The 17,042-nt window shown below is 41.2% G+C and overlaps 1 protein-coding gene across 1 annotated transcript in view; it reads right to left on the bottom strand.

Moving 5' to 3' along the window:
* LOC131899607 (transmembrane 9 superfamily member 2-like) overlaps window positions 1–16,806 on the bottom strand; it is a 77,855-nt gene extending 61,049 nt beyond the window's left edge. Inside the window, exons 1-5 of the mRNA XM_059251110.1 lie at window positions 16,480–16,806; window positions 12,289–12,356; window positions 10,781–10,874; window positions 9,117–9,244; window positions 8,805–8,934 (exon numbers count right to left, since the gene is read on the bottom strand). Coding sequence (XP_059107093.1) covers window positions 8,805–8,934; window positions 9,117–9,244; window positions 10,781–10,874; window positions 12,289–12,356; window positions 16,480–16,626 — 567 coding nt within the window. The 5' untranslated portion in view covers window positions 16,627–16,806. The remainder of the gene's footprint in view (window positions 1–8,804; window positions 8,935–9,116; window positions 9,245–10,780; window positions 10,875–12,288; window positions 12,357–16,479) is intronic.
* Between the last annotated feature and the right edge of the window lie 236 nt (window positions 16,807–17,042).

Raw genomic sequence — 17,042 nt, 5'->3', positions numbered from 1 at the left:
AGACAGAAAGAGACAGAGAGAGGAGAATGAAAGGGAGGGAGGGAGACAGAGACAGAGACAGAGACAGAGAGAACACTGTGGAATACTCAACTCTACATTTGATGTCTCCATCAAATCCCTCCCCTTAGAGTTCAGGGAATCTCATACAAGAGAAGGCAAAAGAGAGTATAAGAACCAGAGGGTATGGAGGACACCAGGAAAACAAGGCCATCTAAATCAACCGAGCAAAGCTCATATGAACTCACAGAGACTGAAGCAGCATGCACAGGGCCTGCACAGGTCTGCACCAGGTCCTCCGAATATGTATTATGGCTACTGGTTTAGTGTTTTCATGGGATTCTTGAGTGTGTGAATGAGTGGGTCTCTAATTATTGTGCCTTCTCTTGGGCTCATTGCCTTTTGTTTGCTTGCCTTGTCCAACTTCCATGTGACAGTTTCTGTTTTATCTTATTATTATATTTCATTTTGTTATGTTTTGTTGTTATCTCTTCGAAGTCTGTTTTTTTCTAACGAGAAACAGAAAGGGAGTGGATCTGGATGAGAGGGGATGTACGGAGAAACTGGGAAGAGTAGAGAGAAGAGAAACTGTAATCAGGATATATTGTATAAGAAAGGAGTCTATTTTCAACAAGAGTGAGAGGGAAAAAAGAAAAAGAGGAGAAGGCAGGAATATCGTGAGTTAAAAGCCACCTCAGCTACATAGTATATCGGGGTTAGACCAAGCTACATGAAAACTTGTTGCAAAAGGGGACAGGGAGATGCTTAATCAGTAAAGTGTGTGCCAAACAAGCCTGAGAACCTGAGTTCCACTCCCAGCACCCACATATAAAGCTAAATTCAGCAGCACACATCTTTCCAATCCTGGGGAAGCAGAGAAAAAAGATGTCTGGGATTTACTGGCCAGTTAGTATAGCTAATTGGCAAGCTCCAGGTGCAGTGATAGAACCTGTCTCAAACATTACGTGGAGAGCAAATGAGAAAGACATCTCCATCTGATATCAGCCTCTGACCTCTACACAATACATTCATTCATGCGCACACACACACACACACACACACACACACACACAGAGGGGGGAGGAGATTGGAATAAATAGTGAATAAACATTTTTTCATGGACTTTAACAGGAAGTTTTGCAATAACTTATTCAGGATTGGATATGTCACCTAAAAATATATGCCTCCTAAAAAGATATGCTCAAGTTCAAACTCCCAATACCCATGAATGTGATCTTTATTTGGACACAGGATCTCTGTGGGAGCCCAGCTGGGAGACTGGCTCCCACATTTTACCCCAGGGTACCCTTGAGGAGTGAGGGATAAGAGATTGAGATAGAAATATAAAGGGGACAGAAACAGCTAGAAACACAGAATAACCTTGGGAGGGCCTGGATCCTTATCCACTGGCCCCTCCTGTCTCTTCTAAAGGGCTATTTATAGGAATGCCAAGGGGTGGAGAAAAAGGCCTCCCCCTGGCACAGCCAAGTGCAGATCCTTTCCAATCACTTAGTAATCATGCACATGGTCAAGCAATCCTCTAATGCAGCTCTACTGGGTAAAGCAAGCTCAGATCTCACTAGGAAACCTTTGTGGGTCTCCACAGATATGTTCAAGTTAAAATTAGGCTGTGATATAATATTAGTAGGTTAGGAAAGGGCTGTGTAGCTAGAGTTTTTCTGGTCCTGCCTGGCCCACAGTCAGGACAAATCTCTCTAACCTGCCAGTCCCACAGCCGCTCAGACCCAACCAAGTAAACACACAGAGCCTTATACTGCTTACAAACTGTATGGCCGTGGCAGGCTTCTTGCTAACTATTCTTATATCTTAAATTAACTTATATCTTAAAATTAATCTTATATCTTATATTATTCTATACCTTGCCACGTGGCTCGTGGCTTACCAGCATCTTCACATGCTGCTTGTCATGGCGGCAGCTGGCAATGTCTCCCTCCCTCAGCCTTCCACTTCCCAGAATTCTCCTCTCTCCTTGTCCCGCCTATACTTCCTGCCTGGCCACTGGCCAATCAGTGTTTTATTTACTAACATATTTGCCATACAGAACATCCCACAGCAGGGCTGCTTATTGTTTTTTAAGACAAGATCTCACTGATCTCACTCTGTAGCTCAGTGTTAGGATTCTGTACATGTGCAGCTCGGGGTCTTGTCTGGCACCTTACATCATCAGCGGGAAACTACATATTACCGCAAGATCAAGCAATCTCTGCCTTAAAAAGCCTCACGTGGACCCCCACGCTCTCTCTCTCTGCACTTCTCCTCTTCCTGTGTTTCCTCTCTCTGTTCCCTCCACCAGACCTGGCTTCTCCCTCCTATCCCCTCTTTTTTCTGATAAAGCTCTTCTCTTTCTAACTCTGGTAGCCATGGCCCATGACTTTTCCACGGACCAACCAGCGCTGTGCTGTTCATTCTTTTACTCAGGCCAGCCTGAAACTCCCTATTTGGTTGTCCTGGCTAGTTTTATGTCAACTTGACACAAGTCAGAGTCATCTGAAAGGAGGGAACCTCAATTGAGAAAATGCCTCTGTAAGATCCACCAATAGGGCATTTTCTTAATTAGTGACTGATGAGGTAGGGCCCAGCACATTGTGAATGGTAGTCTTAGGTTCTATAATGTTGGGCCCCATAAGGCCCAGGCGTGAGGCCCAGTGTAACTTCCTGAGCCTAGCTCAAGTTTGGCAACCTGTCCCGGGACATGACTTCCGCATACAAGTGACTCAGCACTACCCGACCTAGAATCGCCTCTGCCTAGTAACTGCTAAGATGGCATCATCTCATTGGCCCACTATCCTCACCATTACTCCCATCTATGTAAGTTCACTCCTGCTTCAACAAGACTCCTGGCCCAGTGTGTTTCTCTCCAGTGGACTGGGGGGGGGGGGGGGCGGGGGGGGCCATTGACACTCATCATTCCACTCAGCCCCAGGGAGAGACTGGCTGGACTGGTCCTGCCTCTGCCCTACCTGTCGGTCAGATAGACACTATAAGAAAGAGGGCTGAAGCTGGGCGGTAGTGGTGCACACCTTTAATCCTAGCACTCAGGAGGCAGAGCCAGGTGGATCTTTGTGAGTTCGAGGCCAGCCTGGGCTACAGAGTGAGTTCCAGGAAAGGTGTAAAGCTACACAGAGAAACCCTGTCTCAAAAAACCAGAAAAAGAAAGAAAGAGAGAGAGAGAGAGAGAGAGAGAGAGAGAGAGAGAGAGAGAGAGAGAAAGAAAGAAAGAAAGAAAGAAAGAAAGAAAGAAAGAAAGAAAGAAAGAAAGAAAGAGGGCTGAAGCCAGGCAATAGTGGTGCACAATTTTAATCCCAGCACGCGAGAGGCATTGGCAGACCAATCTTGTGAGTTTGAGGACAGCCTGGTCTACAGAGTGAGATCCAGGACAGCCAGGGCTACACAGAGAAACCCTGTCTTGAAAAAACAAAAAAAAAAAAAATAGTGGGTGAGCAAGCCAGTTAGCAGCACTCCTCCACGGCCTCTGCATAAGCTTCCGACTCCAGCTTCCTGCCCTGTGTGAGTTCCTGCCCTGACTTCCTTTAGTGATGAACAATGATAAGAAGTGCAAGCCAAAAAAGCCCTTTCCTCCCTTTCCTCCCCTTTTCCTCCTCAACTTGCTTTTGGACATGGTGTGTTTCATCACAGCAATAGAAATCCTAATTAAGCCAGTAGCCAAGGCTAGCCTCAAACTCATAGCAATTCTCCTGCTTCATTTTCCAGTGTATTGGAACTACAGGCACTAGACATGATAAGGACAGGGCTTATTAAACTTTAGTCACTCTTTTAAAAATGCATTTATCTTTGCAGATGTGTATGATATGTGTGAGAGTGAGTAAGCAAGAGAACATGCACATGCCACAGTGTGTGGAAGTTGGTTCTAGCCTTTGACCCTGTGTTGTTTTCGTTTTTAACTTTTCTCTTTTTTCTTTGTTTCCTTCCTTCCTTCCTCTCTTTCTCCTATTAATTTTCCTTCATTTTCTACCTTGTTTTGAAGAAGAGTTTCTTATCGCTACACTGTGTATAGTAATGTGTATAGCTTGTGAGCTAGATGCTCACGAGCCTCTGGGACATTCCCTGTCTCTGCCTACCATCTTAATATACAAAAGCAAGGGTTACAGACAAGCCAGACAAGCCACTTTTCCATGGATTCCAGAGTAGCAATTTAGATCATCAGGCTTACACAGTAACTGCTTTCACCTGCTGAGCCATCTCCCTTGCCCTACTTTCTCCACCCATTTGACCCATTTTTTCATCCAAGAAATGTTTGCATGACCTTGAGTATATTAGGTATATAAAATAGACATGCAAAGGATTGTTTTCTGAAACTCAAGTCAGTAACTCAAACCACATATTTTTTTCAATAGAGCATCTCATGTAGCCGAGGCTGGGTTCCTACTTGCTATATAGTAAAGGAACTCTTGATCCTTCCACTTCTACCTCTCAGGTGCTAGAATTACAGGTATATACCACAATTCCTAGTTTGTACAGTGTGGAAATTCAAACCCTGTGCTTTGTGCATGCTAGTTAAGTACTCTACTGAGTGACATCTCCATACCCTCAAACAGTAAATTTTATAATCAAACATTCTAACACAGTATAATCCAAAGATATACTATTTTGGTACTTACATGCTGAAGAATGATAGTAGGAACCATTAAAATTCTTTGTTTTCTATAATTAAACCATTATGATTTTTAAAATTGTATTTGATTTTTATCTATTTTGTGTATGGTGGACAGGGTGGAGAGTGTGCACATTCCATAGTAGTTTCTGTGAAAACAACAGGTCATGACTGGTGGTTTAAAAATTATTGTATTTGGGCTATGGATGCAGCTCAATTATAGAGTATTTGCCTAGAATGCACAAAGTGCCTGTTTGACCCCAAGCACTATATAAAGCTAATATGGTGGCACACATCTGTAATCCCACCTTTTGGGGAGAGGCAGGAAGATAAGTTCAAAGTCATGGCTGACTACACAGTGAGTTGAAGGACAGTCTGGGATACATGAGACCTTATCTCAAACAAACAAACAACAAACAAATTCAGATTCCATTCACTTGAACTGCATTTGAGTACAAGGATTTTTTTTGTTTTTGTTTGTCTGTTTGTTTGTTTGTTTGGTTGGTTGGTTGGTTGGTTGTTTGGTTTTGTTTTTTTTAGACAGGGTTTCCCTGTGTTACAGCTCTGGCTATCCTGAAACTCTCTTTGTAGACTAGGCCAGCCTCGAACTCACAGAGATCTGCCTGCCTCTGCCTCCTGAGTGCTGGGATTAAAGGTGTTCGCCAACAGGCCCAGTGAGTACAAGGATTTTGATGGAGACCCCCTACAGAATTTTTCAAAGACTTTTTTTGTACAAATACCATTTATAAAATTTTCTTTGTTGATCTGAAATATCGCTTTTATGATAAATCTATATTTCCATGAGTACCTATGTCTCTTTCTAGCTTGCTACTCTGCTCTGCTATTTTTAAAATACCTCTTAAAAATGAAAAAGAATCTTATTTTTAAGTTGTTAAACTTAAGGAAGTACTTGAGTACTTCCTTAAATTATGTTTGGCTTTGATCAAGTATCATAGGTTGTGATTAAAATCAAATCATGTTAGAATGATTCCATGGCAATATAATGTGTTTAATAAATTTAAAAGCATGAAAATCCCCTCTCAAACAACTGTTTTGCCACTTTGGTTTTAAGTGTCTCAATAGTTCTCAAATTCTTTTTGTCTCATAATCCTTACCCTTAAATTTAAGCATCCTTTCAAAAAAAAAACAACATTTGGTGGGGGAGAACATAAAGTAGGATGGGCAAGGGAAATGAGAAGGTTTTGGAATGAGTTTTGAGAGGGGAAAATAATCAAAATACATTGTATTTAAATATGTTTTACTTAGGGGCTGGAGAGATGGCTCAGTAATTAAGAGCACTGGCTGATCTTCCAGAGGACCCAGGTGTAATTCCCAGTACCCACATGGCAATTTACAACTGTCTGTAACTCCAGTTCCAAGGGATCGGACACTGTCACACAGGCATATATGCAAGTAAAATACCAATAAAATAAATATTTAAAAAATGTTTTAATTAAAAAATAAAATTTTAAAAACAAAGATCATTAAAAAGTTAAATATCTTAAAGTATTTCTGATTATGTAAGTCATATTTACATACATATATTGCATTAAAACTTAAAATAGAAAGGGAAACACACGCACATAAAATAACTTAAAATCTGGGGGTGGTAAGGCAAACCTATAATCCTAGCACTTAGGAGGTAGAAGCAGGAGCATCAAGAGTTCACTGTCACCATAGAGAGTCACACTGAGTTTGTGATAACCCAGAGAGTAACATGAGACCCTGTCTCAAGAAAAAAGGAAAACAAAAAAAGGAAAGTCAATCACCCACTCTGTGTGTGTGTGTGTGTGTGTGTGTGTGTGTGTGTGTGTGTGTGTGTATTGGGGGAGTACATTAAACCAGGAAATCACAAGATATTGTAATTCCTTTCTAAATAAATCTGAATTTAAAAGTGAATTTTCAAAAAGCAGACAAAAGTCAGACATGGAGCACATACCTGCAATTCTAGCACTCAAGAAGCTGAGACAGGAGACTGCCCATGAGTTCAAGACTAGCCTGGGCTACATAGTGAATTCCAGTTCAACCTGTCTCACAAAACAAAACAAAAAAGTAAAAACTAGGTAAATAATACAAGTGTTATCAGATATGGCAAAAGTCACCATAGTAGTACATGAATGACTGAGATTTTCTATAAACTACCCTTCATACCAAAAAGAAACAAGAGTACTAGCAGCTAGACAACCAAGCCAGAAACTGAGGTGTTAGTCTATACTCTTCCTCGCCCTTCCCCTTTATCGCTAACCATTGTTGAAAGTTTCGACACAAAATATATTAAAAGCTGCCACATATGGTGGTGCGCACCTGTAATCCCAGTACTTAAGAGGTAGAAGCAAGACGACCAACTAGGGCTATATGAGATTCTCTCTCATTTAAAAGAAAAGAAAACTAGTTTGAGAGCCATAAGACACAGTTCAAAAGCATGGGACCTCAGTACACTGCTGCTGTGGATATCGTTCTGTATAAATAAAACACTGATTGGCCAGTAGCCAGACAGGAAGTATAGGCGGGACTAACAGAGAGGAGAATTGAGGGAACAGGAAGGCAAAGGGAGAGACCTGCCAGCTGCTGCCATGATAAGCAAGATGTAAGGTACCGGTAAGCCACGAGCCACGTGGCAACATATAGATTAATAGAAATGGGTTAATTTAAGATAGAAGAAGTAGATAACAAGAAGCCTGCCATGGCCATACAGTTTATAAGTAATATAAGTGTCTGAGTGATTATTTTATACTTGGGTTATGGGACTGCAGGGGCTTGGTGGGACCTGGAGAGAAGCTCTCCAGCTGCACACTGCAGGCTACCAAAAGATAAATATAAACACCAAGCCAGCCACAAAACCGTTGGCCTACAATCTTTCCTGCCTGCAAGATATGTGAGGGCAATGGTGACACAGAACTTAGGGAAGTAGTCAACCAATACTTGATTTGACTTAAGGGCCCACTCCACAAGATGGAGCCCATACCCAACACTACTTGGGTGACCAAGAACCATAGACTAGATAGCCCAGAGACCTAGAGTAAAGCCAAATGCTACTGGTCTAAAAAAAGTATCAATAAAATGATTCCTAATGATATTCTGTTATACTCATAGATTAGTGCCTTGCTTAGTCATCATTAAAGAAGCTTCCTTCTGTGGCACATGAGAACAAACACAGAGGCCCAAAGGCAGTCATTACTCAGAGAGAGAGAGAGTCCTTGGAACACACAGCTTTAAATAGGATGACTCCATCAAATCCCTCCCTGCTTCCCCCAGAGCTCAGGGAATCCCATGGAAGAAGAGGTGGAAAGAATGTAAGGGTGGCCTACAATGGGTCTGCACCAGGTCCTCTGCATATGTATTATAGCTTTCAGCTTAGTATTTTTATGGGACTCCTGAGTATGTGAATGAGTGTGTCTCTGATTCTTGTGCCTGCTCTTGGGACTCCTTTCCTTCTGTTGGGTTGCCTTGTCCAGCCTCAATATGATGGTTTTTGTTTTATTTTTTATTTTGTTTTGTCATGTTAAAAATAATAAAAAAGATAAAAGGTCTTTGTTAAGGTATGACCTCTGCTACTTTCCAACTGTTATGATCCTAGTCAAGTCACATGTCTTCCTGAGATTCAGCTTTCTCATCTATAAAACTGCAGTTCTATGCTCTAGCAGCATAACTGTTGTGAGAATTAATCACTGAGTATGACATAACCAACAACATTGATGGCACAGTCACTGGTATGCAATCATAGTTTCCTTAGCATATGGCTGGCTTCTGTTTAACTCCTTTTTATTTATTCCTATAGCTGTAAATCTTAACCTTATGCGACAGACTCATGCTCATCTACTCAGAGTCTCCCAGTATGCTATTTCACACTTCCAAATTTTTGATCACAATAATTTCTTGACTGCAAATGTTTACTCCTCCATTTTCCTGCCTCCACTGGCCCCAATTCCTTATATATAACATATTGTTGCATTGATTTCTTTACAAGCATATTTCTTCTACTTAAGACTATAAATTTAAAAAGACAGAGACAGAATATAGAACAGAAACAAAGTACATTTGTTCTTGTATCCCCAAACACATAGCACACAGCCTAGATGGTGTCCCATTAATGTTTTCTAAATGAGTAAAATATAAAGTAAAACATAAATGAAGCAACATTCTTGTACTCTCATTGTAAGTTGGCAATACTTACATTAATCAGGCAAGGGCCTTTCAATTGGTCACTTGGGATATTAAAACATCCTATTGGAAATCCTGATTCACAATAGTGTTCTCCATCTTCCATGTCATAACACCATATTACTCTTGTGTTACCGATAACCCTAGACAAGAATAGTTTTTAAATAAGAGGTTTAACAAGCATTTCATATCAAGCAACAAAAATGTTATCTTATACATATTTAAGTTCAATTTTAATCAAACTCAAATCACAAAAATAGAATATAATTTATATGTCTACTAAAATTACTTTCAGAAAGAGTAAAAAAGAAGATAACAAGCCTACCAGTGATGATAGTAATTCTGTCTTATTCCTCCCTTCAAAAAAGCCAGCTTGTTCATTTGATCTTCATTTTCTGGAGCATAAGATTTTACACAAACTTTTCTACATGTTTCTTCTTTGTTAAAAGAAAACTACAAAAAGTGAAAATATTAAGAAATTTGGTAAATTTGTAAGTCAAATGTCACCAAGTAAGTAATTTAACTTACAGGTACATTTTTTCCTTCAAAGACATAAATATATCATCATTCTCCTCTCGGTTTCAGTTTTGAACTGTTATTACTCTAGTCATACACAACATCCTTTTAGAACTAAAGGGAAGAACTTGTCTTCCCATACTATATTGTAAGGTTTAATTATAATTTGTTCCCACAAACTAATATAGCATCATTCTTTTTATCATTCTTGTTATTATTAACTTTAACTCCTGAAGTCATATGTTAGTGATTTTAAAAAGTCACTTAACTCTAACTACAATGTTTTCATTGGAGCCACTTGGAAAGAGACTAGATTAAGCTATTAGAGTAAGGTCTTCATAGTTGAATCCCAGTGACCTTAAAAAGGGAAAATATACACCCATGCCTACCATTTTGTGATGCAAGCCGAAGGGCCATTTTCAGAGCTAGTGTAATGTTATTTGAGCCTTACACCTCCAGAACTGTGAGACTAAGCAGGCCTCTTTTCTTTTTCATTACAGTTGTTTGTTATGTGTGTGCACACACATGTCACAGTTCATGTGTGGCAGATCAGAGGACAACTTGTAGTTCTTTCCTTCCATCATGTGCATCCCAGGAACTGAACTCAAGTTGTTAACCTTGGAGGCAAGCATTTTAAGAACTAAGCTATCTCTTCTCCCTAGTTTTTATGATTTTTTGTTGTTTTGTTTTACTTTTAATTGTTGTTGATGTTTTGAGATAATCTTAGTCTCTTGTTCATTAAAATATTGAAGGTAAAATAAATGTATATTGGGTATCCAGTTTCATCTCCTTATATCATCCTACCCCAAATATGAACAGTATAATACAGTCACAGCTTTTCTTTATAAAGTAAAAACAAAACGAAACAAACACCTCAAAATTAAACCTTATGTGAGCTAGGAAGTATGGCTCACACTTGCAATAGCAGAACTCATGATGCTAGGTAGGATTGCCGTGGATTTCAGAACAATCTGGGCTATAGGTTGTTGACACTCTCTTTAGGAGAAAAAGAAAAGCAAGGAAAAGGTTGGATCTGGTGGCCACATCTATAACCTCAGCTCTCAAGAGGAGTCTCCCAAGTTATAAGACAACCTGGGCTACATATAATGTTCCAAGGCTAGCTTGAGCCTCACAATAGAACTTGTCTCAAAAAAAAAAAAAAAAAAAAAAAGGCTGGGACCAAAGTTCCATGGTAAAGCACCTGATTAGTGTATGTGACGCCCAGACTTCACTCCCAATAACATCCTCTCACACACTTTCTCCCTATCTCTGTCTCTATCTCTACATCTCTGTCTGTCTCTGTCTCTCCTTTATATGGATGCACCCAGCTACTGCAGATATTTTAACAAATTTCTCTGTCAACATGAGGTTCTCTTTTTCTTTCTCTCCCTTTAAAAACAAAGATTCGATTTTAAATAGTTTTGAGAAAGTTCTTTCAAAAATAAGATATACTAATAAGATCAGCAGAATAACCTTGTAAGGGGATGATACTATTTGTTCTCCAGATAGGATTTTTCCAAGAGTCTCAGAGGGTGTTTTCTTCAAAGAATCTTGGCAGAAGTCAAAGCTAAGAAAGAGGAAGGTCCAGTAAGATTTTTAAAACTCAGCAAGAAATCAGTCTTTATAACTCATATAGCCTCTATTGTTAACAAAACTGCTGTTAGATTTCCAATCTGGGACAAATGGCTGAGGTGCTTATATAACATACCAAAGCAGACTCTGGCTGCCAGGTTCCCCCAGCATCCCTCAGTCCCTACCTGTTACAGGGCCCTCCTGGCTGGCATGCCCATCCCCTACTGAACTCTCCAGCCCATACTTCCCTATAGAATTCAACCACTGGTTGCCCACTGTCTTTGTACCTTTGGGCCTCCTGACTGCTGTGCCTGGTTCCCCTTGCCCCCCTCTCCCCTTCCCCTCTCCCCACGTGCAACAGCTCAGTCTGGTCTGTCCACTCTGGACTCTCCCAGATGTCCTTGTCTCTGCCTCTACCTATGTTCTCCCACATATCTACCTCTACCATGCCTAGGAGCAGTCACATTCATGTTCCTTTTCCTTTTTATTTCTTCATTTTCATTCAACTGCAAATAAAACTGTGACCTAGGATTTATGAACTATGTACCTCACTATACATTTCTCATTAGAGTATGTAATTGCTAAACGAATTATTTAAAGGCTCTTTTTACAGCTCTAGACTTTTCTTAACATGGGAAATGATAATTTAAAAAAAACTCACAATATTTTGTGGGTTAAATTTCAAATTACACAAAAATAAGAAAAACAACAATTTCAAGTCCATATTAATTCTAACTCAATATATTCAGAAACCATAAATATTAGTTCTGATCAAAAGCAAATTTAGCCAGGTGGTGGTGGCACACACCTTTAATCCCAGCACTCTGGAGGCAGAGCCAGGCAGATCTCTGTGAGTTTAAGGCCAGCCTGGTCTACTGAGCAAGATCCAGGACAGGCACCAAAACTACACACAGAAACCCTGTCTTGGAAAAAAAAAAGCAAATTTAAAGAACAAACTCCTCCTCATATATTTCTATAAAATAGCAGATGAAAAGAATTAGAATTTTCTTTCAATTATTATGAATATAAGATGATTTAAGTAAAAAATAAAATACATAGAAATTTTGTATGTATTTTAAAAGGCAAAAGATTTGTACATTTAAAAGAAAAGCCACGGTATTTTATTCACTTTAAATACTCATGTAACCCTAGATTTATGCCTTTCTTTATAATGAATATTAGACTTGATTTTAGTGGAAATAAAGTAACACCAAATGACATCTTACTCTTTTTTTATAATATAACTTCTTTTTTCCAAATATTAAGTCATACTGAAATTGATCATGTAAAAACAGAACATTACTAAACAAAGCATCACTATTCACTAAAAACTTCCACATGAAACTTTCTCCTGTTTTAAAATCAAGCTACAACTCTGAAGGTGTTTTTAACATTTATGCTATACTTACCTATCATAGTCATAGGATAATATAGTTTCCACTGAGTAAAATTTATCAGCATACACTTGTATTGATGACTTAAAGAAAGAACAAGAATTATTAATAGTATAATGAGGTAGTGTTTCCAAAACACATAATAAAACAACTAAGAGGTAATCTGACCTATTGCTGCTAACATCAGTTTACAACTGCACAGTTATAAATTCCTCCTGAAGTTGTTCATAACCATAGTATTTTATCACAGCAATAGGAGCCCCGACTAAGACAACTGAGTTCTCTGCATGAATAAAATTAGTATCTCTACCATTCTTTTGTGGGGAAGGGGTTTGAGACAGGGTTTCTCTGTGTAGTCCTGGCTATCCTAGAGCTTACTCTGTAGACCAGGCTGGCCTTGAACTCACAGAGATCTGCCTGCTTCTGCCTGCCAAGTGCTGGGATTACAGTTGTGAACCACCAAACCCAGCTTCTACCATGCTTATCTTTTAAAAAAAAATATAAAGCCCTTTCAGAATAGGATAAAAAGCAATTGATTCATTTCTCACAAAAACACATACTGAAATTCTTTGACCAGCTTTTTAAAATACTTTAAATTTTATTATTTTACATATATGGGTGTTTTGCCTGCTGGTATGTCTGTGCAGCACCTGCCCTAAGGAGGACAGAAGAGGGAGTTGGATTCCCCAAAACTGGAGTTATTGAAAATAAAACCAGAGAGAAAATGAAATTCAAATTAAAAAAAAAAGTGGTAGAGAAACAGGTGAAAAGGGGGAAAAATGAAAGGCAACGGTAATGGAAGAAAGAAAATGCAATAGAAATAACAGAAGGGGAAAAGAAGAAAATAAAGGACAGAGGAAGAAAAGCAATAGAGAAATGCAAAAACAAAAAAGGAAAGGAGGTGAAAGAAACAAATAGGAAAATCACCCCTGAGTTAGTTCTAGGCCAGCCTGGTCTTCATAGTAAGTATCAGGCCAGGCTCAGCTATGTAACAAGACAGGAAAAGGAAAGGAAAGGAAAAGAAAAGAAAAGAAAAGAAAAGAAAAGAAAAGAAAAGAAAAGAAAAGAAAAGAAAAGAAAAGAAAAGAAAAAAGGGGCAAGACAGAAGAGAGGGGGCGTGGTGGCACACTCCTTTAATCCCAGCACTCAGGAGTCAGAGGCAGGTGGATCTCTGAGTTCGAGGCCAGGATGGTCTACAGAATGAGTTCAAGGACAGAAAGGGGATGAGAGAGAACAGATGATGGAAGGGTGAGACAAGGGAAGGTGAAAGAAAACTGGAAAAGAAAGCAAAGAGGAAGGAAAGAGGGAGGGGAAAAGGCAGCAGAGGGTAGGGAGAGGAGAGTGAAAGGGGAAAGGAAGGAAATGTGAAATGTAGGAGGGGAAGGTAGGAAACAAAAGAGAATTAGAGAAGACAAAGTAATGGGAGAAAAAAGAAAGAATGGGTGGATGTGAAAGGAAAAGAAACAGAGAAAAAAGGAAAATACAGAAACCAAAAGACAGAGAAATAGATACAATGAGAGAGTGAGAGAGAAAATAAGGGAAGACTAAACAAAACAGGAAAAGGGAGAGGAATACAGACAGGAAAGAGAAAAAAGGAAAGTGAGAGGAAGGCAGAAGAGGCCAGGAGTATGCCTGCACTCTCATCACTTGGGAGGTAGACACTGGAGGAGAGAGTCCAAGGTCATCCTTGGCTCCACTGCAAGCTGGAAGTTAGCCTGGAACGCATGAGACCCTGTCTCAGACAAATACAACATAATGAAAGTTTCAAGGAAGAAAAAAAAAAGAAGGGTAAGAAAGACAAACAAAGAAACACAAAGACAGAAAAACAAAAGACATTGGCTAAGGTTAAAAAATAATAATGAACGCCAGGCGGTGGTTGCGCACGCCTTTAATCCCAGCACTCGGGAGGCAGAGCCAGGTGGATCTCTGTGAGTTCGAGGCCAGCCTGGGCTACCAAGTGAGTTCCAGGAAAGGCGCAAAGCTACACAGAGAAACCCTGTCTCGAAAAACCAATAATAATAATAATAATAATAATAATAATAATAATAATGAAGAAATGAAAAGGAAAGACTGAAACAGAAGCAAGAGAGCAAGACAGAGAAAAAAGAAAAGGAGGTGAAGGGGGAATGAACAGAAAAAAAAAACAGAATGAAAGGGGGAAAGGAAAAAGGAAAGTATTGAACGAGGAACAGAAACAGTAGAAGAGAAGGTGAAAAAGAAGGAAAAGACACACGAAACAGAACAGAAGACCGACGAGAGGAGGACAAAGGAGAAAATGAGAATGATGACAGACAGGAAAAGAGAGGGAAGAGCCTGTGGGAAACAGAAAGGAAAGAAAAAGAGGGAGTGGAACCCCAAGAGGACCAGGGAAGAAGGACAAAAGAGCAGAAACAGTAACAAAGAAACGCACAAAAAAGGAAAGGTGAGTGCAAGAAAAAAAGACACGGGGGGGGGCATCGAAAATGAAAAATAGAACGAAAGTGAGAAGGGAAAGGCAAAAAAAAAATGAGGAGAAAAGGGAAAGAATGAAAGAAGGGGGAGGGGAGAGAGGGAGAGGTAAAAAAAATCTAGAAGGAAGATAAAGTGCGGGAGCGGGAGGCTAGAGGGCTATACCACAGAATAAATAACCTTCAAGTTCTGTCGTGTAAATAAGACAGGTGCACGAAGCTAATTACAACTATTTAGAAAATAAAAGGAGTTGGGCGGAATTTAGGAGGCAAAGATCTCTATGAATTTGAGTCCAGCCTGGTCTACAGAGTGAGTTCCAGGATAGCCAGGGCTACATAGAGAAACCCTGTGTTGAAAAACCAAAATGAATGATGATGATGATGATGATGATGATGATGATAGAATAAAAAGATACACGAGTCCGGTGTTGCGGCACACCCTGTAATCCCAGCATATGAGTGGCAGAGGCAAATGGATTTTGAGTCTGTTAACCAAAGGAGACTTTCTCTTAAAATATAAACAAACAAGCCGGGCGGTGGTGGTGCACGCCTTTAATCCCAGCACTCGGGAGGCAGAGCCAGGCGGATCTCTGTGAGTTCGAGGCCAGCCTGGGCTACCAAGTGAGTTCCAGGAGAGGCGCAAAGCTACACAGAGAAACCCTGTCTCGAAAAACCAAAATATATATATACAAAGAAGACATACAATCCCAACATTCTGCAGGTTTAAAACACTAGCATGGTATGCTGTTGTTAGGAATCATCCTGGGTTACTCAGCAAAACCAGATCTCATCACAGAGCATGTCTTTCTGCCTGTCTTCCCAGCAAGCGCTCGCTGAAATGCCCAATTTAAGACCTCAAGGCCAGTCTGCTGCTGTGAGACCTTACCAAAAAGAAACAAACAAACAAAAAACCCACCATAAATCAAGATAACACTCGCATCACCACAGAAATGGCAGCCTAAACTACAGGAGACCGAGTCTCCAAAATTAAAAAAAAAAAAAATAAATAAGTAAAAAGTTGAACACAGAGGCACACATCTGTGAAGTCCAAACTTGGAAAGATGCCAAGTTCAAGGCAAGCCTGAATGGACTACAAGCTCAGACCCTGACTGAAAAAGCGCTGGAGGCAGGAAGGAGGAGAGGGGAGGAAAAGAACAACTTGGGCACAGCGAGCACTGTTCCATTTCCTGAAAGTTAACTAAATGTCCCGCGTGGCAAATTCAGTATCACCGGCCTGTAGAAGTGGACAACGAATGAGTGTTATAGATCTTGAAGGGCCTGGGAGGTCAAAGGGAGCAAGCAAGGATCAGAACAGGAAAAGTGTGAGAGTCCAGAAGTGAGGGTGCCAGAAAGAGTGCGGGAGCCTGGCTGGATCTGGAGGGGAGGGGTGAGTGGGAGGGGAAGAAGGAGGAGAAGCTGAGAGAAGAGGGCGGGCTTGGGGCGGGAGGTGGAAGAGGGAGGGGAGGCGGTGGGGGAAAGAGGACACCTCGGAAGGGGAGAGTGGAGTCGGTGGCTGGGCAGGAGGCAGAGAACGGAGCCAGAGTGAGCCAAGGAGCCTGAGAGAAGGCCTTCGGCGGAGCCCCAACGCACTGGCAGGGCTGGGCACCGCCAAGGGAGGGCTAAGGAGGGGCTAGAGGCAGCTGGAGACGCTGCGAGGCCAGAAACCAGGAGGAAGTATGGCGCCATGCCCAGAGTGTGGGCCTGAGATGGGATCGCCCGTGCCCATGCCCTTAGGGCCTTTCCTTCCCCAGCTCCTCACCTGACAGCGGGAGTTAGGATGGCCCTTCTCACAGTAGGTGATGGGAACCAGTCCTGGAAAGTAGAAAGCCTCACAGGTGGTGAACAGGAGCCAGAGCCGCAACAGCCACCTCAGCCCTGGGAGGGCAAGGCAGAGCTTGGTTCCCATCTTAACTGCTGCCTCAGGGCCAGGCAGCCAGACAGATGAGAACTACTAGCCGAATGTAGCGACAACTGTCACCAGGAACTGGAGCGACGAGTGAGCGGGGTGAGAACTTTCCAGAAGAACTGTTACAGGTTCTCGCTAGCCTGCGGCTCAAGACTCTGTTGCTAGGACACCTGGCAGCGGCAGTTGGTGAGCAGGCACAGTGCGCATGCGTGTGTATCACACATTCCTCGCACTTTGCCCAGAGACAGGCCCAACTTTCCCTCCATTTTAGCCATGTGTCAAGCTCTGCCTCAGTCAGCGGGGCAGAGGGGGCGTGGCAACAAGGTGGCGCGAGGTTGGGGAGGGTAGGCCTTCTTCGTGATTTCAACCTCAAGAAGTCTCACTTCGGGGGAATTTTCTAAGACTCAAACTATGCC

Source organism: Peromyscus eremicus, chromosome X (genome assembly GCF_949786415.1).
Source record: "Peromyscus eremicus chromosome X, PerEre_H2_v1, whole genome shotgun sequence".
Taxonomy (NCBI): domain Eukaryota; kingdom Metazoa; phylum Chordata; class Mammalia; order Rodentia; family Cricetidae; genus Peromyscus; species Peromyscus eremicus.
The sequence above is the reverse complement of the archived record's forward strand: the minus strand, read 5'-3'. Positions and strand labels throughout refer to the sequence as shown.